The following is a 13,469-nucleotide window of genomic DNA, read 5'->3' on the forward strand; positions in this document are numbered from 1 at the left end:
CTTCCGGGAGAGTTGGTTGGTGAACTTCCGGTAAATAAACATGTTAAAATTGCTGAAAAACGTACTTTATTCTCAAAAGTGAGGTTTTTTGGACATGTGATTACGTTGAGTAGACTCTTGTTGATATTGAGCTGTCTTTTGGAGCTGAAGAAATGTCTGATAAAAGGTGAGAGTTGCATTTTTCAGGTGACGAATTTTCGTGTACATTATGTACACGAATGTACAGAAAATGTACATGGCTACATTGTATTCTGTGTCTCATGATCTTACACTTCAGCACTATCATTGATGATGACCTTTGTTTGTGTTTTCATCTCAGTTTCAATTCTATTGATTATACAAATCTGGCTGCTGTCAATCTCTCCATTTTCCAATGTGAAACCGAACAGAACTTACAACTTCGTCGGCTGTTGAATCTCGCACTGTCGCAGTACCCAAAATATTAAATTTTTTGAACCAGTAGACTTCTGGTGCAAGACTTATCGAGTGTGACATCACAAGTGACGTCGAAAAAGTTGCAAGTCCCGTAAATGTACTGTGAAGACTGATAGTGTTATGTGAAGATTTTGGATTGGAATAGGACGTGACTTGATATGTCATGATGTGAGGACTAACGAAAAACAACACCCTTGAGTCACGGGCTTGAGAATGTTGACATGGCAGAAGAGCCTAATGGGCAATGTTAGACTCTGAGGTCGGGGAACTCTGGTCATAGGATGATAACGTCGCAATAGGCAAGAGAACCTTTGGCTTCTTGAACATTGGGTCTTTTCCCAACTTGACATCTTCCTCACATTGATTGAGACAACAAAAGCCAGCTAAGATGTTTTGTTATACTTCTGTCCTACTTCCTTTGTCCCCTGTTGATTTACATGAGCTTATGCAAGCTATTGACTGAGACCTATAATTGTTGATTGATCAGTACAACAGTATGAGTATTAACCAATACAGTACAAATAAAATCAGACAAAAGATATTTCTTTGGGAACAGTTAACACGTATTAGGTTGAAGGCAATCCCCCTAAACCAAGCAGAAAGCATGCCCATGTGATGTAAGAGAAATGTTGGCAGCACGGCTGTGCATGTGTGGTCTGCTGTTCATGTAAAATGTGATGTAGTGGTGGCCAACACTATTTATAAAAAAAAACAGCAAAAAAATATTTTCAGGTTGGTGGTTTAAACCGGATGAGAAACAGGTTTTTGTTTCTACCTCCCCTTCCTTAGATACTTACTTGTGCATGTAAGTTGTAACTGTCATCCGTGGCTTTTGAAACAGGCCAGACAGATAATACATGTAGCTTTGATCTCGATAAGAAAGAAGTACGATTATATAGGTTTCGGTGTCACTTGCTGTGATTTATTTGGTCATCACCTTTTAATAAGTGAGGTCATGAATTGACACGGTCAATATCCCCGAATACAAAAATGTTCTTCAACCAAACCAGGAAGAAAAAGAATCAGTCTATCTGAAGACAGTCACAGTGTGATGTTTGGTTGTGACTACTAATCTTTGACTCAGGAATATCAGAAGTTTACCTTAGATCAGTATAAATAGTGGAATTTCTCATTATCTGATCCGAATACCACTCTAGTCATGCCTAGAAATGTACATGTTAGGGATACAAGTGTCGACGATGTTGTGGTGTTCAGAAAGCTGAAAGGAAGACATAGACATGATACACCTCTGGCTGGGTAAGTCTGCTAAAAAATACCAGTGGAATTGGTTGCTATCCGTTCTTGGACTCTGATGCAAGGTCATACTGCGTCGACACGATTCATCCAGTTATGGATGCCTGTACACAGGCCTATTTTACATTTACATGTGTACACATGAAGTGGGCCTGCATTGTGGGCTGGCTAAACAGTGTTGACAATTCAGGGAATTTCTTTTTGAAATCTGCCAATGAATTTTCTGAATTTCTTCACTGCTATATTTTCAGGGCAACCCAAAGATAATCTGGACAATGGGAGGGGAAGGAAGACATTACAATATTTTGTTTCAGCGCCTCACATGGTTGTGTCTGCTTTCTAAATGTGTTTGATGAAGGAATGTAATATCAGGGCTGAAATTTTTTATTGTCATGCTGGACACACAGCCAGAATATTTCTATCTTAGGTCTGAGGATTATGCCGCAATATCTTTTTCAAAATGGTAAAATACGACTATGATTTTCTCGACAGTGAACTTAAAAAGCTCAGTGATGAGAGCTTGGCCCGACAACCGGATGAGGTATTTGACGTCGTTTGTAAGATCGGCCGCGGGTAAGACGTCACCGGATATTCGATGTTGTGCTTGTTGTGTGTGCTTCACTCCTGTAACTGCTACTTCCACATTTTAAAACGAAGTTGTACCCAAAACTTCGAATGATGTTCCCTCTTAAAAACATAATTGAGTACTATTCGATCAATTACCGGCTGTAGTAAGATGTCACCAAATGCTAATACTACGTGTGTGAATCTGACATAACATTTTTCACTAATTGTTGCGTCCATTTACAGTCAGCGCACTGAGTTTGATATCACAAATGTGTTTTGTGTCTCTCCACACCATCTGGTGGTGACAGCCTGAAATGTCACACAGGCAGATTGTTATTAAGTGCAGCAGGTGTCACAGACTGCTCAGCCTTGACTTTGAAACAAGCAAATGGTGTCAGTTGGGAAGGTAATGTTGTCAGTTGCGCTGACAACATTGTGAGTTGTGGAGACAACATTGTGAGTTGTGGAGACAATGTTGTCAGTTGCGGACTGAAGCACAATGGCATTTTCAACTTGTTGCATGGTGTGACAGCCGTCATTCGCATGAACTTTAATATTTCTCTCCACGGTGATCTAATCTTCGATATTACCCAGCATCCTTATCCATTACCGCATCATGATGTGAATTTACACCATGCTACTTGATAATCATCTTTTATGTTTAATATTTGCTTGCATAAATGTTGTTGGTAACTTAGATGTTGTTTGCTCTCCGAGTATTAGACGAGAACTTTTCGATACCTTGGTAAGCGTGCCCACCGCTAGCGATTAACTGAAAATGTGACTCGCTCTACCAAAACTAGGCGCTTGTCGCATCTGAACTCGACAGGTTGATACGGACTTGTTGTTCATTTCCCTATTGTAGACCTTTTGTGAAATCTATTACAAACTGATTTGGTCACATTTCACAAAAGGTCTACAATAGGGAAATGAACAACAAGTCCGTATCAACCTGTCAAGTTCAGATGCGACAAGCGCCTAGTTTTGGTAGAGCGGGTCACAAATGTGAGAAAGTTTTATTCCACCCTCCTCAGCTTGTCCTTGGATGAAAGAGCACGCTAACCAAGGTATAAAAAAAGTCTTGCCTTACCATTGCAGTGCTTTTCAACTATGACTGAGCAACTCCTGGGGCTCCTGTGCTGAACCAAGGGTCCACAAGGTCACTTGGCCCAGTACTCCACCACACTCCTTTTGGTTTTTAACTCCCAAATGGCACGACCATGTCCTGGGAAAAGCCTTGAAATGCCCTTTATCTAAGGAATTGGTATTGTGAAAAGCTTAGGCAGTTCTGCACTCTTAATGGCATTGTTGTCCAGTTGAAAAGCCCTGCCATTGTAAATTTTAACTAATTGCATGTTTATAAATTTTCAGTGCATTTTTGACGGAGGTGGAGGAAATTTGGGGGACATTTCTGCGCCTTGCTTAAAATTTTCAAAATCTTTGGAGTTTCAATGTCATGATTTGTGTTGAGCATTTCAAAATCAATTCTTATTGTGATTAGTTAGTCTAAAAACTTTTGCCCTAGTTTGTGAAAACTTGGCAAGAACCATGATTCTAATCTACTACAAAATCTTATCATACACTACATTTCTGCGGGTTTTTTTTAAGTATCATCTGATCTACATGTACTATTGAGTCTAAATACACTCAATGATGTGCTGTGTTGATATCATATCATCAGTTTGTTAACACTATTACAGATTGTTGATAGTAATTATGTGCATATTATGATATGAACCGCATCAAACATGCAGTGGGCTAACATTCCTGAACATCCTCCTTCTCAAGGCCAAGTTCAAAAGGTGAACGTCGAACATCAAGTCGGACATTCAGATTGATGTCAGGCAAGGATCATCAGTAGTTGTCAAAAATCTGGCAGTTTTGCCCTTCGCACCTGCGACATGGGCCACAATGCCTAAATGATAATAATGATGATGATGATGATGATGATGATGATGATGATGATGATGATGATGATGATAATAATGATGATGATGATGATGATAATAATGATGATAATGATGATGATGATAATGATGATAATGATGATGAATGATGATGATGATGATGATGATGATGATGATAATGATGATGATAATGATGATGATGATGATGATGATGATAATGATGATGATGATGAAATCAAAAGACGCTGCATTGAAAATCCTCCCAAGCTTCCTCCACCCACGATCGTCTCACTAAAACGTTTGCTTGCAGCCAGCCACGTTTGTGTACACTCCGCCTGCCGACATCTCGTCATCTCCGACCTGCTCGCATAAATTAGCATAATTAATTTGCCTCATAATCATTGTTGTCGATTGTCTTCTGTTCCCCTTTGTTTTCATGTTGTTGTGTTTTTTTTCGTTTGTTGCCATAGCGACCGTTTAAACCGGCTTAGTGAGGAGAGTCTCACACGGCCGCCGGAGGAGGTTTTTGATATCTTGGGCAAGCTCGGCGAGGGGTAAGACTCGTTATGATGGTTGTGTGATGAAATATATCTTAGTTTTGGCACAGAAGTTGTGATGCAACAATACAATGAAGTAAAAAGTCTGATTTAGAAAATATGTTTCAATGTTTCAACTCAATGAATTCAAAATTCAAAATTGAAACTTGTCAAAGTGTAACACGATTTCTGTGTCATGTTTGGTGGCTTTTTGGTGTATGAGGAGGTATGGCCTGTTGAAACCTTTGGTTTGAGTTAGTGGTGAAATGGTTTTTTGTTGCATTTTGTGAAAATGTATCTGCATGTGTTGCATTCCAATCAAAAGGGCATATTGCTTTGTAGGCCATGGAATTGATCTTGAGTCTCTGTCAATCTGAAGTTACATATAAGCTGGGGATAAAAATCACAAATCTGTTAACATATTTTGCTGTAAACTCTAAATCTGAAAACTCATAGGCCCTAGGTTGATTTGTCAAAAAAAATTGCCTTTGGGGATGCATTGCTGTATGTAGTTGCTTACATGTACATGTCTGACATGTGTAAATAGGTGTAAATAGCAGAATTAGGACTAATTATGTTACCGGTAGTTGTGTAATTGTTATGGCATAATTGCCCTTTCTTCAGTTCTGTGTTGAAGAAAACGGTTTTGAGGACTGGGGGCTTTGTCAACAGTAGAGTATACATAGAAACTGTGTTCTGTCAACAGTCATGTAGTAAAAGTGAAAGAGTGGGTTAAAATACCATGCTTTGTGAGACATAATGCTAGATATTCTTAGAATGGGGAGAAATTGCAGCATAAAGCCCTTTGACATGTTTGACCGAACTCTCGATGAATTTTTTCTAAATTCTCCCTCTCGATTCCAGTTCGTATGGCAGCGTATTCAAGGCCCTCCACAAGGAGTCCGGTCAGGTGCTGGCGATCAAGCAGGTACCTGTCGACACGGACCTCCAGGAAATCATCAAGGAGATCTCCATTATGCAACAATGTGACAGTCCGTACATCGTCAAATACTACGGCAGTTATTTCAAAAATACAGACTTATGGGTAAGTATTAAGGGCCTATCCCTTTAATTGATCATTAAACGATTAAAGGCCTGTCCCTTTAATTGATCATTAAACAAAAGGTACCATCAGATAGTGCTCCTCTTAGAGCTATCTGGCATGATTCTCAAAATCCCAAACTCTGAAGATGAGATAAGCCCAGATCCACTGCAGTCCTTGACCTAAACTAACGACCGCTTCACCTAATTTTCGTGTATTTCGTGTATTTCATGGATTTTTTTGTCTCTTTCAGATTGTGATGGAATACTGTGGTGCTGGATCTGTATCAGATATCATGAGGTTGCGCAATAAAACGGTACGTTTGACCGCTAAGCCAAATCAACGTGATGATCATCCTGAGATACAGGTTTTTGATACTCCTACATCGTATCGAGAGGCGGAGTATATTTAAAACCACATATTACGTCAGGCTGCGTGATGATAGGACTAGGAGCGAAATGATGATGATGGACATTCTTATTGGGGGTACCGGGGGCAATGCTATCGACTGCGTCAGTTCACGTCACATTACTACATTACTACTTCCCAACAAATATGTGACTCGCTCTACCAAAACTAGGCGCTTGTCGCATCTGAACTTGACAGGTTGATACGGACTTGTTGTTCATTTCCCTATTGTAGACCTTTTGTGAAATGTGACCAAATCAGTTTGTAATAGATTTCACAAAAGGTCTACAATAGGGAAGTGAACAACAAGTCCGTATCAACCTGTCAAGTTCAGATGCGACAAGCGCCTAGTTTTGGTAGAGCGAGTCACATATCTTCTACATCATATATATTTGTATCTTTGCAGCTAACAGAGGAAGAAATAGCCACGATACTTTCATACACGTTAAAAGGTTTAGAATATCTCCATCAGAGACGAAAAATACATCGAGACATTAAAGCAGGGAATATATTATTAAACACAGAAGGCCATGCCAAACTTGCTGACTTTGGGGTGGCAGGGCAACTAACGGTAGGTCAACTGTTGGCTAAACTTTCGAATCCCCGATCGGAAATGACGTAGTTTGATCGCATTCAACTATAAATCCATTGGTGTTTGGTTAGTCAACCGATGACCTTTTTTTGGGGTGTGATCGGGGATTGTAAACTCGCTCCTAACTGTTTCACAAAGATGTTGAGTATAGTGCTGCAATTCTTATGAGGCATCTAATATTTTCAGGTGTAACCAACCAAAAACTTAAAGGGACTGTGGTTGAATGATAACACTGGGGGGAAATGTTGCAGTGCGTATTACTGCGGGCTGTTAGTACGACGACTTGTCTATACCGAGTGCAGAAGGCAAAGTGTTAATGCTATGGCTTCTTTTGCAGGACACAATGGCGAAGCGTAACACGGTGATTGGCACCCCCTATTGGATGGCGCCAGAAGTGATACAGGAGATTGGGTACGATTGCGTGGCGGATATATGGAGTTTAGGAATTACTGCTTTAGAAATGGCCGAGGGCAAGCCGCCGTACGGTGATATACATCCTATGCGGGTAAGTGAATGAAATGATTGTGTTGAGTAGTTGTTTATCCTAGCCAGGCCATACCGGGTCATAATCAGGAGGTCATGGGTTCGACACTCAGTGGGATCACTGCTGTTCTATCTTTGTATCCTCGAGCATGAACTTAACTCTACTTCCTTCTCTCCACCCAGGAATGAATTCCCAAAATCATGTTTCAGAAATTTCTGTTTACTTTTCAGGCAATATTTATGATTCCAACCAAGCCTCCGCCATCATTTCGAAATCCCGACAAGTGGTCACCGGAATTTATAGACTTTGTGTCAGGATGTCTCGTAAAAAATCCAGAGGAGCGATCGCTGGCGTCAGATTTATTACAGGTAGGTTGGATCCCAAGGTCACTCCATTATGGTCACCCTCTCTAATAGGGACCCTAAGTGATTGTTTCCATTCAGTTTTACCTCTCTAATTGGTACACCTCTCTATTAAGGACAGCGCTTGTCCATCACGAGGGTGCCTCAATAGAGACATTCTACTGTGGAAGTATTTTATTGAAGAAATCTTCCTTCCTTTCAATTCTAGCACGAGTTTATAAAAAATGCCAAAGCGACGACGGTGTTACACAAAATGATCATCGAGGCCAAGGAGATCCAAGAAGCAAGCAACCAAACTAACGACAACGACGATGATGACTCAGTAAGTTAACCCTTTCAAACTACGGCACATTGACTTACCCTTTATACTAATATCGTAAACCGCGCTGTTTTATTTTTGCATTTTGCAATAACTTGGATAGTACTTTATTTGTCTTGCTGATCACAGTTGTAACATGTCACATTCTGTTCTCTTTAGGAAGAAATGCCTTCGATGCCAGAACATTTAGAGGTTTGTCTTTTCCGGAGATAAATCCCTGCCAGGGCCGTTCTGTTTTAGGCCATTTTGCTTTGGGTTGGTTGTGCATGAAGGAGCTTGGTAAAACCTTCTGCCGAGGTGGTGGTTTTAAACATTGTTCCCCCAAAAAACATACCTCATGGACTCATACGGGAAACTATACATCGGTGAACATATTTCCGTTTATGGTAATAGGGTTCTTGATCCCATGGAAATACAAAACCCCCAGGATCCTAAGGCATCGCACAGTTTGAAATGATTTCGTCTTTCCTTCAGGATGAGGCTGATGACGTTGACGGAGGTACAATGGTGCAAGTGCGAGATGAGGGGACGTTAGTGCCTGGTAGCCAACCTGCTGTGGATGCTTGTAAGTGATCAGTCATACGTGACAAACAGCTTTCTCAACAATTCCATTTGTCAGTGCGGAGTTCATAAGTCGGCGTTTTTTTTCATGTTTTCCGAGGGTCGTTTGGGTGACCAGTAAAACAGTTATTCTGTAAGGCCAAAGAACATAATTGTTGGATTGACATAAGATGTGTTCTCCAATGAGTAGTACAATCACGATTTCATTGTCTATTCTAGCGACGTTAATTTCGGGTGACAGCGGGACGATGATGGTAAATAGCGAGGCAAACACGATGATCGACTTGGAGTCGGAGCTCGGGACGATGGTTATCAATGAGACGGACACGGATGAAGAGATGGAGAATGATGAGGATGAATCTACAATGAAACGTAAGATCTATGAATTTGATCCGAGAAAGGTTTAGACCTGGGTTTACCCTTCAGATCCTGTTTCCCTGAACTTCCCTGCAGCATTTGAGCAATTCATGAGGAAACCAGCCCTGTAAAAATTATCTCCTAACCATCCCCCACCAACTAATGGAAAATGCCTTAGATGCCGGGGGGGGGGGGGGGATATTTGATGAGGGGAGAGTTTCTGAGGAATAGTTTATTGACTTTAGCTCTCAGCTTATCTGAGCCAGGTAACCTCCTGCTGAGTTGCCGGACCAAAGGCTGAGGTCAACATATGTTGTTACATAACCGATCTTGCTATCACATCCTGGTTGCCTTGTAGTCGACCAAATAACTTCTAATTTTGTCTCATCACAGTAATTAGTCATGATCACATGATGATGAACCTGGCCCGAGTATCACTGGTTACGCTGGCCATTAGGTAGATAAGGTAAATTTGCCGATCATCACTGTGTGTAGTATCAGCGGGGTGCTTGAAGTTGGAGGGCGGCTAAATATTTTACAGGGCTGGTTTCCTCATGTTTCTCCCAAAAAGACACCCAAAAGCAGCCCTTTACAAGCCGGCCACTGAATGTCTGTAATAATTCATCAATAGATCCCTTACAGACCGAAAACCGAAAATTTTTATTTTTATTTTTATCTGTATTATTCAGGACACGACACAAGTGAAGTGAACAAAAGTAAATACCGTCCAGCATTTCTCGAACATTTCGAAAAGAAGGAGGATCCCAGAGCTTCGTCTTCCAGTAACAACTCGAAACAATCAAATGCATCGCCGGCCGCATTTGCACCACAAAAACATACGCCATTTCAACGATCTTTCATTGATGGTGACTTCGACTATGTAAGTAATTAAGTACTAGGTGTCTCAAAAAATATCTTATACTTTTGATCTTGGGAATTATTCAAGATTAAAAGTATATAATGTTATTGTGTCACCTAGTAGCATAAATCTTTTGGGTAAGTAGCATAAATTATCAGTTATTAAGGATAGATGGTTGTACAATAGAACCTCTCTATCAAGGACACCCTCAGGACTGACAAGTATTGTCCTTAATAGAGAGGTGTCCTGATTAGAGAGGTTAAATTGAATGGAGACAACTAATGTGGGACCAAAACTATTGTCCTTAGGTGTCCACTAAGGGACAGTATTTGCCATGTGGGATACTCAATTCATGACTTTCGTATTCTTCTACAGATCTCAAACTTGACCTATGAGGAGTTACAAGCGAGAATGGCCGCCCTTGATCCAGAAATGGAGCGAGAAATCGAAGAACTACGACAACGCTATCAGGCAAAGCGACAACCAATCCTGGATGCAATCGACACAAAAAAGAAACGTCAGCAGAACTTTTGATTTTTCCATACATGATTTTATTCGCAGATTTCTATTGGACGTTACGACTGATACATATTTTCCCTCTTATAAGATTTAACCTGAACCCCTTGAGTACATATTGATATAGACTTGTGGTTGCGTAGTGCTAATTTATAAAGCTGGAACGAGGTTGTATGCAAACAGGTGTCATCCCATGCTCTTGTCAAGAATGCGTACCTAACGTTTCTGGTCTTCATTTCTTCCAAATGTTTCCTTCGTCAAATACATGTACTATGGTTTTGTTCAGGTTCTTGAGAAATGGGAATCCTTGAAAATTCGGCTGTTTACAGTTACGGTGTATCCTGTGTGAAGACCATGGATCAAAGTAAAAAGCTGCGCTGTATGTTAGAAAGGTTTTATGAAATGTTTATTTGTGAGAAGACATTGTAGCTTTTCTTGTTGAGCCTGAACTTCAGGTGAATTTCACTTGGCACCTCCTCCAAACACATGCAAGAGGGAGGGGCATGCAGTTGACCCCGATTTGCGAGGATGTTTCTTGTTAGGTTTATACAATACATTGTATTAAGTTGTCTAGATTTTGTATCATTAAATTTTTGTGTGTTACTGTTCTTGTAAAGATTTGTCCTTATCTGCTACGCCCCATGATATCAATTTTGGCAGGGATGATTGTTTGTATGGGGTGTCCATAAAGTAATAGGGAGTTTAAGATCAGAGACTTGTCGTGGATCCTCGTACGTATATGGATAGATATGTACACACAATTTGTCCTAAAGTTTATCCTTATACGTATAAGGCTCCTTGATAAGTCACTGTTCTCAACCGCCTGTTTACACATCTAACCTCAATTACAGCACTTGATATAATGTCTCTTGTGCTGCGAGTTTAGGGTAAATGTTCTCAACAGGTTTGTGGCATTAGTGTGCTATGGTCTCAGTAATAAATCATGTCGTCTCAATGCCAAAGAGGATCACAAATTAATTATTGATATTAATATCGGCCTCGCAATTTTTCGGAATACTCTCTGAACATTTTTATATGCCTTTTTAATTCCGATAGCCAATTGGGATGCTTTCTTGATGAAATGGGGGTCTGACGTCGGGGAAGGTACAAGGCCTGAAACACCTTCATCACAGTGACACCTCCTGTAACGGTGTGTAATGAAAATATCTGATGCCACCTATTAACCTCATTCCAAATTTCCTGGTTCGAATTTCTGCATCTTGTTAAACCTACTTGTAGTTGAAATCTTGTTTAAAGGAGACGAAGTCGTTGACAAATGTATAAACTGTGCACAGTTTGTCTTTATCCAATTATAGTTATGTCCTTCCTGTTTAGTAGCCTATGTTACCATGGCAACTGTATTTAATTTATGCATTTAAACAGGTTTTGGGCTGTTCTATCCACTGTTCTCCCGATTTTAATACATGTATGTCAAACAAATTTAGTTTTTTTTGTGAAGCATTTTCATCTTCTCTTAAATATTGCATTGTGCTGATGTCATTGAGCTAAAAGCTTCTCTTAGTTGGCTTCAAGTCGTCTCATTTCATGAACGTTGGCTGCAGACATTTGAAAGAACAGCCATGAAATATTAGGTTGTGTACAGTAAACAATATTGTGTAAGGGAAAATTTGTGTACAGAATTATAAATAAATTGTACATAGAAGTTCACACAGAATTAACACCTTGATTGTTTTCTTTTGAGACACCCTGAATACAGAGTCCTTCTTCAAGTACACCTTGTCCTTGTTGGAGAAGAACCTACTCTCTCTTGAGACACCCTGAATAGGATATCTACATCCAGTACATCTTCTCCTTGCTGGAGAACAACCTACTGTTTTTCGAGACACCCTGAATACAGAGCCCTTTGCCTCGTTGGTCTGGTGGTACGATTCTCGCTTTGGATGCGAGAGGTCGCGGGTTCAACTCCCGGGCAAGCCCTTTTGTTGGCCAAACATCTGTGGTGCTACCTGTCGTATCAATTTTACACTGCAGGGGATCAGTTGCCCATTCTCCCTGAGAGCAATCAATCTTCTAATGAAGGATAATCTTTCTGCTGTTATTGGCACGAGCTTGCAATTGATATTGTGATCACATTAACTTGAGTTCCCACTGAATGGTGTATCACCAGTATGTATCCATATCCCTCAGATCTGCTCCTGCTGCCCTTGGCTCTGGGTATTAGTTATCTTGCCAGGTCTGGTTGTGACAGTATCTGCAATCTAATCAGGTCTGGTTGTGCCAGCATCTGCAATCTCATCAGGTCTGGTTGTGCCAGCATCTCCTGTCTATCAGGTCTGGTTGTGACAGCACAGGCATTTGTTATCTCGCCAGGTCTGGTTGTGACAGTATCTGCAATCTAACCAGGTCTGGTTGTGCCAGCATCTGCAATCTCATCAGGTCTGGTTGTGCCAGCATCTCCTGTCTATCAGGTCTGGTTGTGACAGCACAGGCATTTGTTATCTCGCCAGGTCTGGTTGTGACAGTATCTGCAATCTAATCAGGTGTGGTTGTGCCAGCATCTGCAATCTCATCAGGTCTGGTTGTGCCAGCATCTCCTGTCTATCAGGTCTGGTTGTGACAGCAAATGCTGTATTATCAGGTATGGTTGTGACAGCATGTTATGGTATGGTTGTTGCAGTACCTGCTGTCCCTTCAGGTCTGGTGTTCTGATTTCATGCAATCCCTTTATGAAAATGATCAGGTATTCACCATGTGAAAATGAGACAAATTTTTCCTAAGTGTGGAGGAGACAAGGGTGGGTCGTTTTTCACTTTCGCTACGATGTCTTTGAACAGGGTGACAAGTTCATGTACTACAGGGTGGCCCAGAATTATTTTCACTCACACAATGGATACACAATAGAATTCTACTCACACAATGGATTCACAATATAATTCTATTGTGTAAGGGAAAACACAAACCTTTCTGGGCCACCCTGTAGAGTTTCGTGAGTTTCCTCATTAGCCTCAGGTAGGCCAATGATTTTGACAGGACCCCTCCCCACTAGCTGGCGCCATCTGAGCTAAAAAAGTGGAACTACGCGATTACTTAAAATTAAAAATTGCCTCATCGCGAGGTTGAAATACCCCCTTTGTAGGAGGGGAACGGGGACATTTGACTTGCTTCCAGGTTTTATTTCACAGGCTGTTGCCTTTCTTTCTAAAATTAGTTGCGATTTACATTCTGTGTATCAAAATTTCTCCCCTAATAGAGCATGTTCGTTTAATCGGCCTGGAATTATTTATCTAGCTTTTTGAAGAAAGTGTCAAA

At 40.7% G+C, this 13,469-nt stretch overlaps 2 protein-coding genes across 7 annotated transcripts in view; one reads left to right on the plus strand and one right to left on the minus strand.

The window, feature by feature from the left end:
* Window positions 1–1,287, minus strand: part of LOC135503316 (tudor domain-containing protein 7-like) — a 22,439-nt gene extending 21,152 nt beyond the window's left edge. The window contains exon 1 of the mRNA XM_064796839.1: window positions 1,233–1,287. The gene's annotated coding sequence lies outside the window, so the exon portion shown is untranslated. The remainder of the gene's footprint in view (window positions 1–1,232) is intronic.
* Window positions 1–11,868, plus strand: LOC135503318 (serine/threonine-protein kinase 3-like). Of its 6 annotated transcripts, XM_064796842.1 has the most exons (14): window positions 1–166; window positions 2,182–2,262; window positions 4,634–4,717; window positions 5,564–5,744; window positions 5,995–6,057; window positions 6,556–6,720; window positions 7,079–7,246; window positions 7,456–7,593; window positions 7,796–7,909; window positions 8,066–8,098; window positions 8,381–8,471; window positions 8,687–8,839; window positions 9,514–9,704; window positions 10,059–11,868. In XM_064796842.1, the coding sequence occupies exons 1-14, from the start codon at window positions 153–155 to the stop codon at window positions 10,215–10,217; spliced, it is 1,635 nt and encodes a 544-aa protein (XP_064652912.1). In that variant the 5' UTR covers window positions 1–152; the 3' UTR covers window positions 10,218–11,868. The 6 variants fall into 6 exon arrangements, with proteins under 6 accessions (XP_064652912.1, XP_064652915.1, XP_064652917.1 ...); XM_064796845.1 differs by lacking the exon at window positions 8,066–8,098; XM_064796847.1 differs by lacking the exon at window positions 4,634–4,717.
* The last annotated feature ends 1,601 nt before the right edge of the window (window positions 11,869–13,469 follow it).

This window comes from Lineus longissimus, chromosome 19, assembly GCF_910592395.1.
Source record: "Lineus longissimus chromosome 19, tnLinLong1.2, whole genome shotgun sequence".
NCBI classification, from domain to species: Eukaryota; Metazoa; Nemertea; class Pilidiophora; order Heteronemertea; family Lineidae; genus Lineus; species Lineus longissimus.